Below are 24,319 nucleotides of genomic sequence, written 5' to 3' on the forward strand. Positions count from 1 at the left end.
TACATTTCTTTAATCATATTTGGCTGTAGTATTCCTCACTTAGTCACCCCGCTGAAGAATAGGCTTAGCTTCTGTATCATTGGGCCATAAGTCCACTTAGGATTTTATCTATTTCTATAAGGAGAGCAAGTGTTTCGCCTCCTAGCATTTTATTTATAGCCAATCACGTTCAACCTTTGCTTTTTACTAAGGCCACTTAGTATGAGCAATTATGCCCCTGTAAATTTATTGTTGTGTGTAGAATTGTTTCTGGCGTGAAGTTCCCTTCAGGATCAGTAGGTCATAAACTGTTGAGCAATAGATAAGTCAACATCGGGGCTACTTAGTGTAAATACTATAATTGAGGATAACCGATGGATTGTCAGGTGTAACTTAGGTGCGCTATAATAAATTGATTCCTCTGCGAGGCTGGACTATAGTACCTTTCGGGAACTCAGAGTCCTATGTCGTATAAAGAATGAGAGGAAACATGCTCTTTGTAAAATACTGTCCCTATCAAGAGCAATAACGCTATTTTCTATGTAAATCAACCAAACTATCAACAATTGTAAATTTTGTACCTGATTTTCGGACTTTTAAGTCCTTGTTATTGCTAGAGCTGATGAGCTCATTAATATTGTTGTTATTCATTGAGCTTTTCTATTTATCAATTTTAAATTAAAAAAGAAAGGAAACAATAAAATTTCAGAATATGTTGTGTTGAGTTCTGCTGGAATTAAATTCTTTGTCCTCCCATTCAACCTCCACGGTTCTTACAACTCTGTGATCCACGAAATTTCCTTAACACTTCTGTAAATAATATGTGTTAAAATTTTGCAGACGTGAGATACTAAACTAATGGTGGGGTAGTTTTCACACTTGTCAGCACCGGCTTTCTTGGGAATAGGTATAATAACATTTTGCCGAATATCGAATGGCACTTCTCTCGCCATGCTGGTTTCTCCCAAGGCAGTGAGTAATTCAGAGGGTAATGCCATTAATTCCCAGTGTCTTGTTTTTATTTAGGTCTCGCAAAGCTCTGTCAAATTCTGACGTGAAATTTAGGTCTCCCATTTCATCAGCAACAAGAACCTCTTCTTGTTCCAGAACCATTCCATCTACTTTTTTTACCTTGATACAACTGTTGGATATGTCACTGTTATTCTCTTACCTTGTATTCCTTCTCATAAGTGGTTTTCGATCTGAGTTCTTAATAGTTGTACACATAATTTTCCTTTCTCCAAATACTTCCTTGACTTTCTTGTATGCTGCATCTACCTTTCCTACGACCATACAACCTTCAACATCCTTGCACTTCTCCTTCAGCCATTCTTCCTTAGCTGTTCTGAACTTTCTATCCACTTCATTCTTTAATCGCCTGTATTACTTTCTACCCTCTTCGTTTTTGCATTGTTGTACTTTCGTCGTTCATCAATCAGGTATTGTATCTCCTGAGTTATCCATTGATTCATAGGTGATCTTTCCTTTTCCCCTATAATTTCCTCAGCAGCCCTAGAGACCTCTTTCCTCACAACTGTGCATTCTTCCTCTATTGTGTTTCCTTCAGCCTTTTCATTTAGTCCTTGTGCAACATGTCCCTTGAAACAGTCCTCCACACTCTTTTAATTCAACTTGTCTAGATCCCATCTCCTTGAATTCCTCCCTTTCTTCAATTTCAGGTGGCATTTCATGACTAACAAGTTGTGGCCAGAGTCCATGTCTGCTCCTGAGAAAGTTTTGGAATCCAACATCTGGTTTCTGAATCTCTGCCTAATCATAATGAGGTATATATGATACCTCCCAGTGTCTCCAGGTCTCGTCCACGTGTACAGCCATCTTTTTTTTTCGTTTGAACCAAGTATTAGCAAGGGCTAAATTATGATCGGTGCAGAATTCAACCAGCCGGCTTTCTCTTTCATTTCTTTGTCCCAATCCAATTCTCGTACTGTGTTATCTTCTTTTCCTTGGCCATCAGTGCATTCCAGTTCCCGATCAAAATTAGATTCTCGTCACGTTTTACATATTGTATTAAATCTTATATTTCTTCATGTATATTTTCGATTTCATCATATTGAACTAGTAGTCATATAGTCCTGCACCATTGTGGTGGGCATTGGTTTGATGTCCATCTTGACAACAATAATCCTTTCACTATGCTGATCATAGTAGCTTACCCGCTGCCCTATTTTCTTATTCACTATTAAACCAACTTCTGCATTTCCCCTGTTTGATTTTCTGTTCATAATTCTGTAGTCGCCTGACCAGAAATCATGCTCTTCCTGTCTACGTGCTTCACTTATACCAACTACATCTAACTTTATTCTATCCATCTCCCGTTTCAGATTCTCTAACCTACCACAACAACGTAATGATTACCGTCTTGTAAGTCTGACGATCCATGTGCTAAAAAGATCTCTGCGTATTATACATGCACGCATAAGATCAAATTGGGCTTGGGCGGCAACCAAATGGGGCATCGTTCAGAGTAAGTGTTCTCTTTCAAAGATACCGTGAACAACGCAAAGATGTATTTGCATGTTTCATTGATTATGAGAAGGCATTCGACAGAGTCAAAAACGAGATTCTCCAGCAGAAACAGACATAAAAGATATCCTCATCATTCAAAATCTTTACTGGAACCACCGAGCCACCTTTGGACGAACAAGAACTTCAGAGATAAGTATCAAAAGAGGAGTTAGCCAAGGTTGCATAGTCTCGCCGCTCTATGCCGATCACTTCTTCAAAGAAGCCTTGCATGATACTGAGCTAGGTGTGAAAGTAAATGGAGTCGTCATAAACAATATTAGATATGCAGATGACGCCCTAATTATATGAGACAGCTCAGGACTGATCAGTAGAATTCATATCATTGTATTAACGTATGGTCTAAACATCAATACCACAAAAACGAAATTCATGGTATTTAGTAGAATCAACCATGAAGGTGTCTCCATTTCATTAAATAATCGAAACATTGAATGAATAAGTCAGTTCACATAACTTGCGAACACCATAACAGACAATCTGGACCCTGAAAAAGATATCAGACGCCGTATTGGGATTTCCAGATAATCTTTCCATTGTTTTGTGATAATAATTTAAACCTCAAACGCTGGCAAAAGCTGTTGCGATGTTACGTGTGGTCAACACTGCTTTATGGAGTAGAGACATGGACTGTCAAAACTACCTCCATGAACAAATTAGAGGCCTTTGAAATGTGGTTATGTAGGAGAATGCTCAGAATAGACTGGGCAGATCTCGTAACGAATGATGAAGTGTTATGGAGAGCTGGAGCTGAACGTGAGCTGGCAAAACATCAACAAAGCCAGGAAGACAATTTATTTAGGCCATGTTCTACGTCGTAGAAATTACTGGCTTCTATACCTCCTATTACGTAGAAAGAAAGACAGAAGGCAAGCGAAGAGCTGGTAGAGCACTGATGTCATGACTCCAAAACATTAAAGACTAGACTTGCATCAACAACACCGAGCAACTCTTCAAGTTAGTTAAAGAGAGGGGTGCTTTCTCCAGGGAGATCACCAACGTCTGAGGGTCTGATATGTTACTTGAAGAAGAAGGAGAAGAAGGGAGAAGAGAGCCTATCTCTCTAGCGTAGTGGTTAGTGTGATTAGGTGCCACCCCCGGAGGACCGGGTTCGATTCCCGGCTCTTCCAAGAAATTTGAAAAGTGGTACGATAACTGGAACGGGTTCAACTCAGCCTCGGGAAGACAACTGAGTAGAGGGGTTCGATTCCCATCTTAGCCATTCTCGAAGTGGTTTCCCACTTCTTCTCTAAGCAAATATTGGTCTGATACCTAACATAAGGTCACGGCCACTTCCTTCTCTCTTCCTTGTCTTTCCCTTCTAATCATCCCATCCCCCAAAACGCCCCTGATCCGTATAGCAGGTCAGGTCGCCTGGGCGAGATACTGGCCCTCCTCTCCAGTTGTAAGCCCGACCAAATGTCTCACGCTCCAAGACATTGTCCTTAAGGCGGTTGAGATGGAATCCCTCGCTGAGTCCGGCGGAAAAGCCAAACCTAGAGGTAAAACGGATTAAATAAAGAATAATACTTGTAGGGTATATTGAAAGTCAGGCTTTTCATTTACAGCATCAAAGTAGTATAATAGGAGAGTTCTGCGGCCTCCTCCCGCGGGAAATTTGAATTCTGGCGGGAAATTTGAATTTTTGGCGGGAAATTTGAATTTTGGCGCGAGATTTGAATTTGTAAACAAAGCCACGTGCTTTTTGACAGCTGTCATCGACAACAACGCATCGCTAACCTCACTGCTGCCATCTTGACGGGCCTAAACCTCAGTAGTGCTAACTTAACCTAACTAGCGCGAGGTAAACAAAGACACGTGTTTTTTGACAGCCACGTGCTTTTTGACAGGTGTCATCGACAACAACGCATCGCTAACCTCAGTACTGCCATCTTGACGGGCCTAAACCTCAGTGGTACCAACTTAACCTAACTAGCGCGAGATAAACAAAGCCACGTGTTTTTTGGCAGCCACGTGCTTTTTGACAGACAACAACGCATCGCTAACCTCAGTACTGCCATCTTGACGGGCTTAAACCTCAGTGGTACCAACTTAACCTAACTAACGCGAGATAAACAAATCCACGTGTTTTTTGACAGCCACGTGCTTTTTTGACAGCTGTCATCCGCCATCTTTAAACTACAGAGCACCGTGCTGCCCTCTTTATCGCAGTAGCTGCAAATTCGTCACCTGTCATCGGCAGTGCTGCCATCTTGGCGGGCCTAAACCTTAGTGCTACTAACTTAACCTCACTAGCGCGAGATAAACAAATCCACGTGCTTTTTTGACAGCTGTCATCCGCCATCTTTAAACTACAGAGCACTGTGCTGCCCTCTTTATCGCAGTAGCTGTAAATTCGCCACCTGTCATCCGCAGTGCTGCGATCTTGGCGGATCTAAACCTTAGTGCTACCAACTTAACCTCACTAGCGCGAGATAAACAAATCCACGTGCTTTTTTGACAGCTGTCATCCGCCATCTTTAATCTATAGAACACAGTGCTGCCCTCTTTAGCTACTTATCTTTGAAATGTGGTGGCGGATAATTTGAAAAATGCTTTTTGACAGCAGCCATCTTTGAGCACCGTGCTGCCCTCTTTAGCTAGATACCTGTGGTGGCAGGCAATTCCACGTGACAGCAGCCATCTTTAATCAAAAGAGCACCGTGCTGCCCTCTGTGTGGTGGCGGCAAATTCTACATGCTCTTGTTTGGAAACAAACTCACGCGCTTTTTTGACAGCCGTCATCCGCCATCTTTAATCAACAGAGCACAGTGCTGCCCTCTTTAGCTAGATACCTTTGAAATGTGGTGGCGGCAAATTCTACGTGCTCTTGTTTGGAAACAAAGCCATGTGCTTTTTATTGACACCTGTCATCCGCCATCTTTAATCAACAGAGCACAGTGCTGCCCTCTTTAGCTACTTACCTTTGAAATGTGGTACGCCACAGCTGTCATCCGCAGTGCTGCCATCTTAACGGGCCTAAACCTTAGTGCTACCAACTTAACCTTACTAGCGCGAGATTTGAATTGGTAAACAAATCCACGTGCTTTTTTGACAGCTGTCATCCACCATCTTTAATCCATAGAGCACAGTGGTGCCCTCTTTTGCTACTTACCTTTGAAATGTGGTGGCGGATAATTTGAAAAATGCCTTTTGATAGCAGCCATCTTTGAGCACCGTGCTGCCCTCTTTAGCTAGATACCTGTGGTGGCAGGCAATTCCACATGACAGCAGCCATCTTTAATCAAGAGGGCACCGTGCTACCCTCTTTGTGGTGGTAGCAAATTCCACGTGCTTTACAAGCTCACGTGCTTTTTTCTGACAGCTGTCATCCGCCATCTTGCATCACAAACCTCAGTGCTGCGCTCTTTAGCTAGTTACCTTTGAAATGTGGTGGCGGCAAATTCTATGTGCTCTTGTTTAGTAAACAAAGCCACGTGCTTTTTTTGACAGCTGTCATCCACCATCTTTAATCAATAGAGCACTGTGCTGCTAACATGCGGGCAATTTCGTCAGCTGTCATCCGCCATCTTTAATCTACAGAGCACCGTGCTGCCCTCTATGTAGTAGCGGGCAATTTGAAAAGTTCTGTTAGCTGTCATCCGCCATCTTTAATCAAGAGAGCACCGTGCTGCCATCTTTAGCTAGATACCTTTGAAATGTGGTGGCGGCAAATTCTATGTGCTCTTGTTTAGTAAACAAAGCCAGGTGCTTTTTTTTGACAGCTGTCATCCACCATCTTTAATCAATAGAGCACTGTGCTGCTATCATGCAGGCAATTTCATCAGCTGTCATCCGCCATCTTTAATCCACAGAGCACCGTGCTGCACTCTGTAGTAGCGGGCAATTTGAAAAGTTCTGTTAGCTGTCATCCACCATCTTTAATCAAGAGAGCACCGTGCTGCCATCTTTAGCTAGATACCTTTGAAATGTGGTGGCGGCAAATTCCACGTGCTCTTGTTTAGTAAACAAACTCACGCGCTTTTTGTCAGCTTCATCCGCCATCTTTAATCTATAGAGCTCAGTGCTACACTCTTTAGGTACATACCTTTGAAATATGGTGGCGGATAATTTAAAAAGAAAAATTCTACATCAGCCATCTCTCGACGCTAATTGCACAAGATGGTGGCTATACATGACTCCTTAAAGGTGCCTATGCAAGATGGCCACTATACATAGGTTCTTATGAGATGCCCTTGGGATGCTTGCGCAAGATGGCGGTTATACAAGGCTCCTTATGAGACGCCCTATAGATGCTTGCGCAAGATGGCGGTTGCTCTTATGAGGCGGCTTAAGGGTCCTTGCACAAGATGGCTAGAGATGCCCTAAAGATGCTTGCGCAAGATGGCGGACGCAAGATGGTGGCTTTACACGACTCCTTATGAGACGCCTTAAGGGTGCTTGTGCAAGATGGCTGCTGCTCATATGAAGAAAGCTAGCTTAGAGGCTAACGTGTCGTGCTAGTTCGATTCATTAAATTTGGGACTTAAATGCATAATGTTAAATATCTCGAAAACGGCGCATCGTAGAGCAAAACGGACAAAATTTTTCTACCCAATACCTCGGTTCGCAGTATGGGGAGCAAGAAAAACATAGTCTAATGATGAGATCAACGGTTCGGTTCTAACTTACGCCCTTTGGCATTAGCTCTGTTTCAGCTCGTAATGAAGCAAGTCTTCGTAACATGATCAGGTCTAGCTATGGTAGAGAGTATAACGTACCGTGCAGGTTCGATTCATTACATTTGGGGCTTAAATGCAAAATGTTAAATATCTCGAAAACGGACAAAATTTTTCTACCTGATACCTAGGTTTGCAGTATCAGGAACAAGAAAAAAACATAGTCTAATGATGAGATCGACGGTTCGATTCCTACTTAGGCCCTTTGGCATTGGCAGCTATCTACTTCTACAAGATGGCGGCTATACATAGCTTCTTATGAGACAGCTTAAGAGCGCTTGCACAAGATGACTGCTGCTCTTATGAGACGCCCTAGGGGTGCTTGCGGGAGGTAGCAGTGACAAGACGATGACTATACACAGCTGCTTATGATACGGCCTAGAGGTGCTTACACAAGATGGTGGCTGCTCTGATGAAGAAAGCTAGCTTTGAATCGTGCAGGTAATTTTACAGCACTAAACCTCATACTTTTGAAATGTGGTGGCGGGTAATTTGAAAAATTCGACGTGCTTTTTCATAAGCTGTTAAGGCCTCCTCTTATGTCAAGGCATAGCTCTATCGAACAAGTTTAAACCTGCATCGGAATAGCTAGAGTAAGCACGTGCTGCAGTGATGACGTCATTAAGCATGTTTAGACTTGCAAATCACAGAAGAAACGTAACAAGGCTGGAATCGAAAACTGCACTCTATGCCGTTAACTTTATCATGTGATCGGAACATTGATTGAAGTGTTTAGAACACTAAATAAGTAGAACCGAACACTGTACTCGGTACAACATGTGTTTAGAACATGTCAGGGGATACCTTTGTTCTAAGAAGATTAGTTTACCGCACATTCCTTGTAGGGCTAATAGGCTAAAGGGCTAATGGGCTAATGGGCAAAAGGGCTAAAGGGCTAAAGGGCTAAAGGAGCAACAACCTCATCGATCGCTACCAGCAAGAACGCTTGTACTTTGTTAAGTGTAGAAAATTAATCTTTATTTGTAAATGGTTTCATGTTCAGAACAAGGAATGGAACCTAGGGGTTACGTCTTACCTAATAAAATCCCCGAGGTGCGATGAGTTACGTTTTTCGAACTAGTGTTTGGAACACTGCACTTTTCAAGATGATAGCAGAGAGTTTAGCAATGTTCTGTTGTTGGATTATAAATTCCGCGCTACAACATGCATAAGGTGGCAGCCTTGAGGTTTACTGCCGTAAAGATGACAAGAGTGAGGTTAACAATGTTCCGTTGTTGGATTTGAAATTCCGCGCTGTAACATGCATAAGGTGGCAGCCTTGAGGTTTACCGCCGTAAAGATGGCAGCAGTGAGGCTAGCGACACTCTATTGTCCTTCAATGTGAGGTTAGGATTCGTCAAGAAGACAGTTGTCAAAAAAAAGCACGTGACTATGTTTACCAAACAAGAGCACGTGGTCGTGACGTCACGGTCAAGTAATCAATCCTTAGCTCGACGTCGTTAAGAGCAGCATTAGGATTAGCTATGCTTAAAAGTCTTGGGAACAGAGCAGCAGTATCAATTGCCATGTTTCAAAGCGTGTACACATCACCTATCGATTTTACATGCATCGACCATCGAACTAAACTTCTTCCGCTAGATAGTGCTGCTATCTTAGCATAACCTATACCCATAAAATTAAAGTACAATGAATAGCCATGTTTCAAAGCGTGTACACATTTCCTATCGATTTTGCATGCATCGACTCTCGTACTAAACTTCTTCCGCTAGATTGTGCTGCTATCCTAGCATAACCTATACGCATGACCTTAAGGTACAAAGAATAGCCATGTTTCAAAGTGTGTACACATCACCTATCGATTTTGCATGCAACAAATATCGTACTAAACTTCTTCCGCTAGATTGTGCTGCTATCTTAGCATAACTTATACACATAAACTTAAAGTACGAAGAATAGCCATGTTTCAAAGTGTGTACACATTGCTTATTGATTTTGCATGCATCAAATATCGTACTAAATTTCTTCCGCTAGATTGTGCTGCTATCTTAGCATAACCTATACCCATGAACTTAAAGTACAATGAATAGTCATGTTTCAAAGCATGTACGCATCAACTAACGAATTTGCATGTATCGACTCTCGTACTAAACTTCTGCAGGTAGATTGTGCTGCTATCTTAGCATAACTAAGACGCATGAACTTAAGGTACAAAGAATAGCTATGTCTCAAAGCGTGTACACGTTACCTATCGATTTTGCAAGCATCGACTCTCGTACTAAACTTCTTCCGCTAGATTGTGCTGCTATCTTAGCATAACCTATACGCATGTCCTTAAGGTACAAAGAATAGCCATGTTTCAAAGCGTGTACACATTACCTATCGACTTTGCATGCAACAAATATCGTACTAAACTTCTTCCGCTAGGTTGTGCTGCTATCTTAGCATAACCTATACCCATAAAATTAAAGTACAATGAATAGCCATGTTTCAAAGTGTGTACACATTTCCTATCGATTTTGCATGCATCGACTCTCGTACTAAACTTCTTCCGCTAGATTGTGCTGCTATCTTAGCATAACCTATACGCATGGCCTTAAAGTACAAAGAATAGCCATGTTTCAAAGTGTGTACACACTACTTATTGATTTTGCATGCATCAAATATCGCACTAAATGTCTTCCGCTAGATTGTGCTGCTATCTTAGCATAACCTATACCCATGAACTTAAAGTACAATGAATAGTCATGTTTCAAAACATGTACGCATCAACTATCGATTTTGCATGTATCGACTCTCGTACAAAACTTCTTCAGGTAGATTGTGTTGCTATGTTAGCATAACTAAGACGCATGAACTTAAAGTACAAAGAATAGCTATGTCTCAAAGCGTGTACACATCACTTATCGATTTTGCATTCATCGACTCTCGTACTAAACTTCTTACGCTAGACTGTGCTGCTATCTTAGCCTAACATATACGCATGAACTTAAAGTACGAAGAATAACCATGTTTTAAAGCGTGTACACGTCACCTATCGATTTTGCATGCATCAAATATCGTACTAAACTTCTTCCGCTAGGTTGTGCTGCTATCTTAGCATAACCTGTACGCATGAACTTAAAGTACAAAGAATAGCCTTGTTTCAAAGCGTGTACACATTACCTAATGATTTTGCATGAAACGACTATCATACTAAACTTTTTCCACTAGATTGTGCTAAAATTGTGTAAGTGTGCTGCTACCTTAGCAAAACCTATCGATTTTACATGCATCGACTATCGTACTAGACTTCTTCCGCTAGAGCATGTAGCAATCGCTTTTGTGTATCCCTAACCCATGTGCACGAACTTAAAGCACAAAGAAGAGCTATATTCTAAAGCGTGTACACATCACCCACCGATAATGTATGTATCGAATATCGTACTAAACTTCTCCTGCCAGAGCGTACGACTATCGCTTGTGTGTGCACGAACTTAAAGCATAAAGGATAGCAATGTATAAAAATCTTGTAAACAAAGCAGCAGCATTAAGTATAGCCATGTTTAAATGCGTGTACACATCATGTATCTATGATGCACGCAGTACTAAACATATTCCATTAGAATGTACAAAGTTCGCATGCGTTTGTGCTGCAATCTTAGCATAGCCTATGTGCATGAACTTAAAGCATAAAGAATAGTTATGTGTAAAACATCTTGTGAACATAGCAGAATGTTTACTACGTAGGTGTAGACATTGAACTTTGAATGCTGAGGCAGCATACTACGTGACCGTGACGTCACGACCACGTGCTCTTGTTTGGTAAACATAGTCACGTGCTTTTTTTTTGACATCTGTCTTTATGACGAACCCTAACCTCACATTGAAGGACAATAGAGCGTCGCTAACCTCACTGCTGCCATCTTTACGGCGGTAAACCTCAAGGCTGCCACCTTATGCATGTTATAGCGCGGAATTTAAAATCCAACAACGGAACATTGTTAACCTCACTCTTGTCATCTTTACGGCAGTAAACCTCAGGCTGCCACCTTATGCATGTTGTAGCGCGGAATTTATAATCCAACAACAGAACATTGCTAAACTCTCTGCTATCATCTTGAAAAGTGCAGTGTTCCAAACACTAGTTCGAAAAACGTAACTCATCGCACCTCGGGGATTTTATTAGGTAAGACGTAACCCCTAGGTTCCATTCCTTGTTCTGAACATGAAACCATTTACAAATAAAGATTAATTTTCTACACTTAACACAGTACAAGCGTTCTTGCTGATAGCGATCGATGAGGTTGTTGCTCCTTTAGCCCTTTAGCCCTTTAGCCCATTAGCCCTTTAGCCCTTTTGCCCATTAGCCCATTAGCCCTTTAGCCTATTAGCCCTACAAGGAATGTGCGGTAAACTAATCTTCTTAGAACAAAGGTATCCCCTGACATGTTCTAAACACATGTTGTATCGAGTACAGTGCTCGGTTCTACTTATTTAGTGTTCTAAACACTTCAATCAATGTTCCGATCACATGATAAAGTTAACGGCATAGAGTGCAGTTTTCGATTCCAGCCTTGTTACGTTTCTTCTGTGATTTGCAAGTCTAAACATGCTTAATGACGTCATCACTGCAGCACGTGCTTACTCTAGCTATTCCGATGCAGGTTTAAACTTGTTCGATAGAGCTATGCCTTGACATAAGAGGAGGCCTTAACAGCTTATGAAAAAGCACGTCGAATTTTTCAAATTACCCGCCACCACATTTTAAAGGTATGAGGTTTAGTGCTGTAAAAATACCTGCACGATGCAAAGCTAGCTTTCTTCATCAGAGCAGCCACCATCTTGTGTAAGCACCTCTAGGCCGTATCATAAGCAGCTGTGTATAGTCATCGTCTTGTCACTGCTACCTCCCGCAAGCACCCCTAGGGCGTCTCATAAGAGCAGCAGTCATCTTGTGCAAGCGCTCTTAAGCTGTCTCATAAGAAGCTATGTATAGCCGCCATCTTGTAGAAGTAGATAGCTGCCAATGCCAAAGGGCCTAAGTAGGAATCGAACCGTCGATCTCATCATTAGACTATGTTTTTTTCTTGTTCCTGATACTGCAAACCCAGGTATCAGGTAGAAAAATTTTGTCCGTTTTCGAGATATTTAACATTTTGCATTTAAGCCCCAAATGTAATGAATCGAACCTGCACGGTACGTTATACTCTCTACCATAGCTAGACCTGATCATGTTACGAAGACTTGCTTCATTACGAGCTGAAACAGAGCTAATGCCAAAGGGCGTAAGTTAGAACCGAACCGTTGATCTCATCATTAGACTATGTTTTTCTTGCTCCCCATACTGCGAACCGAGGTATTGGGTAGAAAAATTTTGTCCGTTTTGCTCTACGTTGCGCCGTTTTCGAGATATTTAACATTATGCATTTAAGTCCCAAATTTAATGAATCGAACTAGCACGACACGTTAGCCTCTAAGCTAGCTTTCTTCATAAGAGCAGCAGCCATCTTGCACAAGCACCCTTAAGGCGTCTCATAAGGAGTCGTGTATAGCCACCATCTTGCGTCCGCCATCTTGCGCAGGCATCTTTAGGGCATCTCTAGCCATCTTGTGCAAGGACCCTTAAGCCGCCTCATAAGAGCAACCGCCATCTTGCGCAAGCATCTATAGGGCGTCTCATAAGGAGCCTTGTATAACCGCCATCTTGCGCAAGCATCCCAAGGGCATCTCATAAGAACCTATGTATAGCGGTCATCTTGCATAAGCACCTTTAAGGAGTCATGTATAGCCACCATCTTGTGCAATTAGCGTCGAGAGATGGCTGATGTAGAATTTTTCTTTTTAAATTATCCGCCACCATATTTCAAAGGTATGTACCTAAAGGGTGTAGCACTGAGCTCTATAGATTAAAGATGGCGGATGAAGCTGACAAAAAGCGCGTGAGTTTGTTTACTAAACAAGAGCACGTGGAATTTGCCGCCACCACATTTCAAAGGTATCTAGCTAAAGATGGCAGCACGGTACTCTCTTGATTAAAGATGGTGGATGACAGCTAACAGAACTTTTCAAATTGCCCGCTACTACAGAGAGCAGCACGGTGCTCTGTGTATTAAAGATGGCGGATGACAGCTGATGAAATTGCCTCCATGATAGCAGCACAGTGCTCTATTGATTAAAGATGGTGGATGACAGCTGTCAAAAAAAGCACGTGGCTTTGTTTACTAAACAAGAGCACATAGAATTTGCCGCCACTACATTTCAAAGGTATCTAGCTAAAGATGGCAGCACGGTGCTCTCTTGATTAAAGATGGCGGATGACAGCTAACAGAACTTTTCAAATTGCCCGCTACTACATAGAGGGCAGCACGGTGCTCTGTAGATTAAAGATGGCGGATGGCAGCTGACGAAATTGCCCGCATGATAGCAGCACAGTGCTCTATTGATTAAAGATGGTGGATGACAGCTGTCAAAAAAAGCACGTGGCTTTGTTTACTAAACAAGAGCACATAGAATTTGCCGCCACCACATTTCAAAGGTAACTAGCTAAAGAGCGCAGCACTGAGGTTTGTGATGCAAGATGGCGGATGACAGCTGTCAGAAAAAAGCACGTGAGTTTGTAAAGCACGTGGAATTTGCTACCACCACAAAGAGGGTAGCACGGTGCCCTCTTGATTAAAGATGGCTGCTGTCACGTGGAATTGCCTGCCACCACAGGTATCTAGCTAAAGAGGGCAGCACGGTGCTCAAAGATGGCTGCTATCAAAAGGCATTTTTCAAATTATCCGCCACCACATTTCAAAGGTAAGTAGCAAAAGAGGGCACCACTGTGCTCTATGGATTAAAGATGGTGGATGACAGCTGTCAAAAAAGCACGTGGATTTGTTTACCGATTCAAATCTCGCGCTAGTAAGGTTAAGTTGGTAGCACTAAGGTTTAGGCCCGTTAAGATGGCAGCACTGCGGATGACAGCTGTGGCGTACCACATTTCAAAGGTAAGTAGCTAAAGAGGGCAGCACTGTGCTCTGTTGATTAAAGATGGCGGATGACAGGTGTCAATAAAAAGCACATGGCTTTGTTTCCAAACAAGAGCACGTAGAATTTGCCGCCACCACATTTCAAAGGTATCTAGCTAAAGAGGGCAGCACTGTGCTCTGTTGATTAAAGATGGCGGATGACGGCTGTCAAAAAAGCGCGTGAGTTTGTTTCCAAACAAGAGCATGTAGAATTTGCCGCCACCACACAGAGGGCAGCACGGTGCTCTTTTGATTAAAGATGGCTGCTGTCACGTGGAATTGCCTGCCACCACAGGTATCTAGCTAAAGAGGGCAGCACGGTGCTCAAAGATGGCTGCTGTCAAAAAGCATTTTTCAAATTATCCGCCACCACATTTCAAAGGTAAGTAGCTAAAGAGGGCAGCACTGTGTTCTATAGATTAAAGATGGCGGATGACAGCTGTCAAAAAAGCACGTGGATTTGTTTATCTCGCGCTAGTGAGGTTAAGTTGGTAGCACTAAGGTTTAGATCCGCCAAGATGGCAGCACTGCGTATGACAGGTGGCGAATTTACAGCTACTGCGATAAAGAGGGCAGCACAGTGCTCTGTAGTTTAAAGATGGCGGATGACAGCTGTCAAAAAAGCACGTGGATTTGTTTATCTCGCGCTAGTGAGGTTAAGTTAGTAGCACTAAGGTTTAGGCCCGCCAAGATGGCAGCACTGCCGATGACAGGTGACGAATTTGCAGCTACTGCGATAAAGAGGGCAGCACGGTGCTCTGTAGTTTAAAGATGGCGGATGACAGCTGTCAAAAAAGCACGTGGCTGTCAAAAAACACGTGGATTTGTTTATCTCGCGTTAGTTAGGTTAAGTTGGTACCACTGAGGTTTAAGCCCGTCAAGATGGCAGTACTGAGGTTAGCGATGCGTTGTTGTCTGTCAAAAAGCACGTGGCTGTCAAAAACACGTGGCTTTGTTTATCTCGCGCTAGTTAGGTTAAGTTGGTACCACTGAGGTTTAGGCCCGTCAAGATGGCAGTACTGAGGTTAGCGATGCGTTGTTGTCGATGACACCTGTCAAAAAGCACGTGGCTGTCAAAAGACACGTGTCTTTGTTTACCTCGCGCTAGTTAGGTTAAGTTAGCACTACTGAGGTTTAGGCCCGTCGAGATGGCAGCAGTGAGGTTAGCGATGCGTTGTTGTCGATGACAGCTGTCAAAAAGCACGTGTTTTTGTTTACAAATTCAAATCTCGCGCCAAAATTCAAATTTCCCGCCAAAAATTCAAATTTCCCGCCAGAATTCAAATTTCCTGCGGGAGGAGGCCGCAGAACTCTCCCATTATACTACTCATCAACTACGGAAAACTCTCAATTTATATTTCTTTTCTTATTTAATGAAACAAAATACATAGAGTAACAACTTTATTTTTACCCAGTCCCTAAGTCGTACGTTGTACCAAACTGCTGCTATTCTATGAACCTGTTGGAATTGTATAAAAGCATTCTGTAATTTAATCTTGTTAACTGTGTCCATGGAAATGTGTTGGTGTGATTGCCATACATTACAGCTAAATTGGACTTTAAACTTTAAATACCTGTAATACAGCGATGTCATTTTCATAGTTATTCTCCTCGGAGTAATTTGGGTGATAGATAGCCTTGTACACAGACACGACAGTTCCAGCATCAGCGCTAAGCTCCGTTGTTCCGGCCTGTACATCAAACAGTGAAGATCTGCTGACAGAAGGAAGAAACAGCAAGCGTTCAGAATGCACATTACAATAACATTTATTTACGAAATGGATCTGACGTCATAAACTTGTTAGAACATGGACACTGAAATGCTTGAAATGAAACGAACACCGTTTCATGAACCGAGTTGCCATGGCCTACTATGCTGAATGAAGAAGATCACACATCGTGGGTGGGGGCTGTAGAATAACATACTTTAAGATTAGGGCAACGTGTATTTCGCTATCTTTTCTGTAAATGGCCAGGACCTTCTGCCAGGTAACTGAAGAATGCTACCAGACAGTTATGGGTATATTTCGTAGATCTAGAGAAGCCATGTGACCGAGTACCGAGCGAAAATATTTTCGGCGCACTGGAACAATAGGAGATTAAAGGTAGATAATTAAAAGCATTCAAACGCATTAGTGTTGTCAATTGGACTGCGATGAGAATTGACGGCAGAATGAGTTCATGGTTGAAGATACTTCCAGAAGTTAACAAAGGCTGTAATCTTTCACGTTTTTCTTCATAATTTACATGAATCATTTACTGAAAATTAAAAGTGGTATGGAGGGATTAATATGGGTGGAAATCTAGTAATCAGGTTGGCTAATACCACGACTTGGTCTTAATGGCAGATTGTGCTGAAAGCCTGCAATGTAATATCTTGGAACTTGAAAATACGTGCAATGTGTATGATGTGAAAATAGCCTATCCGAGACTAAAGTGATGACAGTAGAGAAGAAACCTACGAGTACTGAATGCAGACTGGGAAAACTGGAACAGGTAGACAGTGGTGGTGGTGGTGGTGGTGATTATTTTTTAAGAGGGAGTACAACTGCGCAACCATACTCTATGTAACGCTAATCAGAAAGAAAGAATGGAAGGGATCCGAGACTTCAGAAAACTTATAACCCTACTCTAAACCACTGGTAGCACTTGATATCGGCCAAAGGAAGACAAGGGTCACGAAGGGCGTGAAAATGAAAGACTCCCTAGGCCTTGATAGCTAATAATGTCGGAGTCGGAAAAGAACAAAAGTTCACCAAGTGAGGTCGGATAGGATAGATGAAAGTGAGGAGCCTGGCACAAGTAGAAACAATGCCATAACTCAGCTCAGGGCCACGTAGTGGTGATTATTGTTTTAAGAGGAAGTGCAGCTAGGGAACCATCCTCTATAGAACACTAATCCGAGAGAAAAACTTAAAGGGAACCCGACAATTCGAAAAATGAAGTCATAGGCCAAAGGAAAACAAGGGCCGCGAAGGGCGTGACAATGAAAGACTCCCTAGGCCTCGAGTGCTCTAATACCGTCGGTGCTGGAAAAGAACAAGAGATGAAAGTGAGGAGCCTGACACAAGTAAGTGGAAGCAATATCAGGACTCAGCTAAGGGCCCCATGGTCGCCAACCCACGCTCCAAATTTCAGGGCCCCTGGGACCCAGTTTAGTTGCATCTTACGACAGGCAGGGGATACCGTGGGTGTTATTCTACCGCTACCAACCACAGGTGGTATGTGGTGGTGATCATTGTTTTACGAGGGAGTACAGCCAGGCAACCATCCTCTGTATATAACACTAATCAGAGAGAGAGAGAAAAACAAGAAGGGATCGACACTTCGAAATGTACAGGTATCGGCCAAAGAAAGACAAGGGCCACGAAGGGCGTGAAAATGAAAGACTCCCTGGGCCTCGGAAAACTAATACCTTCGGGGTCGGAAAAGAACAAGATTTGACCAAGGGAGATCGGATAGTACAGATGAGTGTGAGGGGCCTGGCACAATTAAGCGGAAGCAATGCCAGGATTCATCTGAGGGTCACATGATCGCCAACCCACGCTCCTACGTTGTGAACCCCTGGGACCCCATTTTAGTCGCCTCTTACGACAGACAGGGGTACCATGGGTATAATTTTACCGCCCCCATGTACAGGGGAGAATCGGTAGACCGTTTCAAGTATGTAGGATGTGTGTTCTCCCACGATGGTGGTATAGTAAGATTGATTCAAGCTGGAGCAAAGCAAATGTAGTGAGTTCACACTTGCGATCAACGGTGTTCTGAAAGAAGGAAGTCAGCTCCCGGGCGAAACTATCTTTTCACCGGTCTGCTTTCAGGCCGAATTTGCTGCATGGGAATGAAAGCTAGGTTGACTCACATAAGAATCAGACTTTAGAGTAGCTAGAATGATCGGTGGTATAAACAGGTGGCAACAATGGCAGGTGGGTACTCGGAATTATGAGATAAATGCTGTAGGAATGAAATTAATAATTGATGAAGTTGTGTGTATATACCGGCTTCGATAGTGGGGTCATGTGAGGCGAATATAGGAGGGCAAGTTACGTAGGAGAATAATGGATCTGGTCAGGTAGAAAGAGAAGCAGAGGGTTAGACTCATTCTCCCCCTGTGGGTGGGATCAAGAGAATAACACGCACGGTATCCCTTGCCTGTCGTAAGAGGCAGCTTAACCTTAATTTGCTCGCGCAGACGACAGATTGGCCGCATTTTTTTTATTGTGTAGCACATTTCGTGCCAGAGAGTTGAGAAAGGCCTGGGTGGGGCAGGTATTTCTTAGTTAGTTATCTCGTCGCCAGCCGGAGTTCGATTTCAGCCCGTCCACCACTCTCTACCATCTCAGTACAGTCCGAAAGCTGACAGTCACGGCCAAGCTGCCGTCTTGCGAGCGGAAGTGACAATTATTTTTCCATCCCTCACCAGAAGACGTAAGTAAATATTTACTTATTTTTGCTAGTGTTTCGGAATTATATTCATCTTTCGGTAAACTAGTGGGACATAAAGTTTTTCGTTGACAATAGCTTCCTCTTTTTTGCCAGTACTAACGATGAGTTACCTACTCTTTTGTTCATGGCTCAACGATATAGCGATTCTGAAGATATTTTTCGAATTCAGGAGGAACTGGGGAAGGAGAAAAAGGAAGTAACAGTTCTGGATTTCTGTTATTATTTTATTAGTACCATTTTCTCTTAAAGGAAACATGTAAAAAATGTAAGTAGGTCTTAGAGAGACTTTAATCTTTTTAATTTTATATAAGTTTTTCTATAAATACCTTTTACTGAGAGAAATAGTAAAGAAAAATAAATTACAAGGATAAAAAATGTGTTATTATTTTACTATCCAAAAGATAAGAAAAGCTAAATTCATTTCGAAGATGTCTGTGGTGTACGTAATGCATATTTCTGTGAATTATTTAATTAATATTTTTAGTCGAAACTGTGCTTGTGAAGTCTGTCAGCACCGCAGTCCTGATTAATTTGAAGAGGTGCGGGTGAAGTGGAGAGAATGTAATGAAAATGAAACACGATTGGCGGCCGCGCGAGTGCAAACATGACGCCAGGCCGCGTGGGCGGATGAAGGTAAAAGGGGCCTCAGGGGCTCTGAATTTGGGAGCGTGGATTGGAGACCACGGGGCCCTTATTTGAGTTCACTTACTTGTGCCAGATTCCTCACTTTCATCTCTCATATCTGTACCGGGAGGTACACTCCAACGCCGCGCATTTAAACCTAGCGCCTAAAAGAACTCTACTGGTGAAACAGTGAAATTGAAACTAGACCAACTTATAAATTTACTCAGAAGATGTCATCACTAAAATATGATATAATTTTTTTATTGTGAAGTTTCCTGAACTGACTGTATTTCTACTTGTTTGGTTTGCTATTCATCAAGAAGTTTGGACATTCTTCTATAGATGTCACTACTAAAAACTATGCTCATGCACCCTGGTGTGAAGTGAAAGAACTTTTGATTTAAAGAAGTTTTGCATTCATAAGATTTTTTACTAATTGATGTTCATTTATTTTTGGGTTGGCAATATTTATCTTTTCTTTCCGCCAGTTTTGAATCCAGCCAATTCCTAATTTCTGTAATTAATTTTCTACCAATCACAGTCTTCTTCTTCTTCTTCTTCGATTTTGAGTGTAACTTTTAAATTACCCAATACAATGAGAGGGTGTGGCTAGTTTAATCTTGAATGGTCTCGGACTTTCCCCGATGGTTTATAAACTGCAGAATTTCACGTCACTTGGCCAATTGATCGTCATCTTACTGAGTGTGTGTGTCAAGCAGGATGCGGGAGGCCTCTTCGTCAGCTGCTAGAACTTCTATAAGGAAATGGCCACATAACATCTTTATTTCTTGCTAGCTCCTCAGTTTAACCCGAGGGAAAGGTCTGAAATCGTTAACCATGTAACCTTCTTTTCTAAAAATGTAACTTTCTGCCGGCTAATGTAATAACTTCATAAAATCTTCAACTGTAAATCGGGGATAGAGAGTGATGTAACCTCTCGTGCTCCCCTTCATCTTGGTTTGAGGTGCCACGCTTTTGTAATCTTTCGTTTCTGCCATGTATTAAAGTTATTTCTATACGAGTCACCTCAGTAGTTTGGGAATAGCTCTTGTTTCATCGGCCTAGTGCCCATTAGGTTTTAAGAGTTCATATCTGGGAGTGCAAGTACACGCCTCCATTCAATTTGTGTTTCGGGCCCTTTACTTAACCTGATCTTTTCCGCAAAGGCCAAATAGGTTGGGTACAAGATACCCTTGTTTCAAATTTGTAAGTTGTGCCTTGATGGCGAGTGATTGTGATTTTCTGATATTGCCTTGAATAGGCTAGAAGAAACTGAGAGCCTGTTAGCTCTGTTTCAAAGTAAGATTTCGGAATGCCTCTGGAAGGCTAGGTGTTGTAATGTTGGGAGCAAGTGCTCCATGAATTAGTGGGATTTCTGCCCTTGAGTAAGTTTGTGATTTTTGTAAACTTGAGCGTGTAACTCAGGAAATGTAAAGCTAGGGGCTTAAAGCCCAAGGTGTTAAGATTCAGAATCTTGGAATTTTTAGCAATATTATTTAACGTTTGCTACTTGTAAAAACTGTCAATTTTGGTGTCTAAAAATTTAACCTTCACATTAAGTTTTACATGCTATTCTAGACATTGTAGTTAGACCCATTCATCCCGGCACCTTCTTTCACCTCTGCGATCCAAAAATACCCCGGAACAAGTGGTAGCAGAGCGTGGTTGAATGGGTCTCAATTAAGCCCCTTTTCACGGCTAAACATTGAATACACACCGAACTCTAAGAATTTTCTCAGTCGCTGGAATTTTTTTCCTTTTCTAAATTTGTAAATTGCTTTCATCATGTCTGGTCCTCGCGAAGTCCTCCATCCCGGCTACTTGCGCAAGGAGGAATTGATTTATGAATTACTTATTAGGAATGTTCAATCTGGAGGCACGGTTGCGGCAGATATAACCAAACTGAAGGAGTCCCTAGAATTGCCTATTAGTATCCCAACTTTGGGAGAGAAGGATATTGATGAGGCTCTAACCACTATCACGGACAACACCACCGAACTAGCTTCTGTAGTAAGTCCATCTCCTAACCAACTCAAAAGAGTACAGGTAAGATTGTTTCACTTTTACAATAGAGTTAGGGACCTATTGTCTCTCAAGTTAAAAGAAGGTCATGCTAAGGAGGCGAGTAATCTAGTTGATCATCTATCAAAGATGTCCAATAAAGTTAGTCAATTGTTAACTGGGGCAGCTGCTCCCAAAACCGACCAAGCCACTGTGGTAAACATTGTAAGTAAGGAGGATTCTTCCCAAGGACGAAGAAGGCAGAAAATCTGTAGCACCGCAACAAACATCTGCCCCATTAGGAATTGAGCCTGATCGTCGTACATCCATTCCACCTTTCTTTTTAATAATGCTGTGTCTGAAGCTTCTTCACCCCCTAGGCCGTTACCTACTATGACACCTGGGTTCAGCAGTTTGCCTCATCCTTTGGCTATGTTGCTTAGGGGAATCTCTAAATTTTCTATTAATTCTACTAATGATGTCATTTCATTTTTAAGATTCTTAGTTGAATTTCAAGATCACGCTCTAGTGTTTTCTCTCTCTTTTTCTCAAATTCTTCAAATTATTTACCCTTATTCCATAGGTGCCCTTTCGGACAAAATAGTCAGAGCAATAGTTGAACAATCTTCCATAGAAGACTTCCACGCACATCTCTTAGCTAACTTCATTCCGGCTCGGGCAATGTCATCATTAATTCAAAGGTACTATTTCAGAGTACAGCGACTGGATGAAAACCTGGCAGACTTCATCCAAGACAGTAAGTTCTACACAAGGGCATTCGCTTTTCATTTACCGGAAGATCAAATCGTGCAGACCATTGTGGAAGTCATCTCCCCACCCTATAGATCATATCTGTGTTTCGCGTTGCGTCCTCAAACCTTTGCTGAATTGGATTGGAGGCTATGGCGGTATCAGACGAAGGAGTTAGGTATGCCGACACCTTACGGGTCGCTAAGGAGCCCCCTCCGTCTTCGAGACTTTCGGCCTCAACCTCGCCGAACTTTCACCACCCGCAAATGTGATGCTTGTGGGTCGGCAGATCATCTGCGTAACAAGTGCCCAGTAGTAAAATCGAGTGGGACAAAGAATGGACCAGGGTCATCACAAGGATGTTTTTAATGTGGCTCGTTTTCTCATATCGCCAAGAATTGCCCTAACCTCAACAGCACACACTCCTGTTCAACTTCTGGTGCAACCTCCGCGAACTTTAATAATGGGAAGTGACTAGTGTCATCGGCGAGTCGGCGTGTTCATCTTTTCCAGGCTCAGCCCCTGTTAAACCCAGCGAAAGCTCAGGTACGGACCAAGGTTCCTCTAATTTATCATTCGAAGGTCCTAAAGAATGCCTCAGGATTGCAGCGGACTCCCCCGCACTGGTACCTTTTCTCAAAATTGAGTTGAACAATGAACCGGTCACTGCCCTGTTAGACTCAGGGAGTGTTTGTTCCATTATTTCGGCTGAATGTAAACTGTCTGTAAACTTTCTGATTCTTGTATGACTTCGGTTCATTGCGTTTCGGCTAATTCCTCTCCATTAGAAATTTTTTGTTTCATCTTTGCCAAAATTAGGATTTATAAGTTCACCTGGAAAATTAAATTGTTTGCGGCTAAGCACTTGTCTTGCCCCATAATATTATAAGCAGACTTCATGTCTCATACCGGTCTAGTGCTCGACATTTAGAGCAAGTCGTGCACCTTCAAATTTGATAGTAACTGTAAAATTCCCTTGCTTAAATGTAATTCTGTATCATGTTCATCTGTTTCGCCTACCCAGGATGAGATGTTGTTAGACCTTAGACATCTACCTGAGGAGCAGGCTGAGAGTATTCGTAAGTTGTGTCAATCATTTCCGGATGTATTTTCCGATACTCTTGGCGTTAATGACCTTATTGAATACAAGATTGAGGTTACGGATTCGATCCCAGTTAGGTTCCGCCTTATAGGCTATTTCCTCCTAGAATGAAGGCTCTCAAAGAGATCATCGACCAGATGTTAAAAGATGATATTATTCGACCTTGTATCTGATACATTGTTTTCCTTCACTAAGTGAAGACTTTGTTAAGTTTTGAGATTTGAAAAGAAATATAACGTTTATTTAAAGTTTTAAGTTAATTTTGATATCGTAGTTAGACCCATTCCAAGCAGCACCTTCTTTCACCTCTCTGTGATCCACTAAACCCCGGTAACTGTATCATCTCTTGACTCTGACGAAGAGTTCATTCCATCAGGAGAAATTCTTGATAATGTAAGCCTGGGCCTTTCTGATACTGATATTTCACACTGCGAAAACATTGCGAGTAAGCTGTCTAAAGCTGTGATGGGAGAAGTTCTATAAATAGCTGCTGAAGCATCAAGGAGTAATGCGATCCTTAACAGCATTAAGCCTGAAGGTACTGCTATACCATCGGGATCCGAAATTGTAGTGGGACATTCCGAGATAACCAGTGAAGGGGCTCAAGAAGAAATTTGTATGACTTCTGTGTACATTAAAGTCCCTGAAACAATTGAGGTTGAAGCTGTTGAAGTAACTGTGGAATCTCAGTGTGTAATGGAACCCTCTCAGGCCAGTGTCGAAGTTCAGAAAACTGTTAGCGAAACGTCATTAAATGCTGAGTGTAGTGGTACCTCAGACATTTTAATGGCTGCGTTTTTAAATGAAAATAAAGTGAACGATAGTGTGAATTCCCAGCCAGCATGTCTTAGAAGTGATTCCATTAGTGAAGGCAGGTTTGTCTTAGCTTTGATGAAGAAATCAAAAAGGTATTGTAAGCATCCATTTGTGACAGTGAACATACTGGATGAAGATCATTTCAGTGCAACTATTCTGAAACCTTTGAATCGGCTGCGAAAAGTGTATATAAGGGCCGATCAAAGACTGTATTTCTTGGCATGGATCGTATTGTTGAGAAGTTACCTTCCCCATCGATATATATGGCTCAGAAACTAACAAAAGAGATCAGCTTTCATGTTCACTCTTTTGAGTAACCTGTTACCATGCTTGTGTAAAATGGTTTGTCGTGTTATACAACCCGCCAGTACCACTTACTAATAAACTCTAAGGATTTTTATAAAACATTGTAGGTAATTAAATTT

The 24,319-nt window shown here is 42.1% G+C and overlaps 1 protein-coding gene across 1 annotated transcript in view; it reads right to left on the reverse strand.

Annotated features, from left to right (window-relative positions):
- Positions 1-24,319, reverse strand: part of LOC136874326 (trypsin-like) — a 69,108-nt gene that overhangs the window by 20,487 nt on the left and 24,302 nt on the right. Inside the window, exon 4 of the mRNA XM_068227713.1 lies at positions 15,730-15,868. Coding sequence (XP_068083814.1) covers positions 15,730-15,868 — 139 coding nt within the window. The remainder of the gene's footprint in view (positions 1-15,729; positions 15,869-24,319) is intronic.

This window comes from Anabrus simplex, chromosome 5, assembly GCF_040414725.1.
Source record: "Anabrus simplex isolate iqAnaSimp1 chromosome 5, ASM4041472v1, whole genome shotgun sequence".
NCBI classification, from domain to species: Eukaryota; Metazoa; Arthropoda; class Insecta; order Orthoptera; family Tettigoniidae; genus Anabrus; species Anabrus simplex.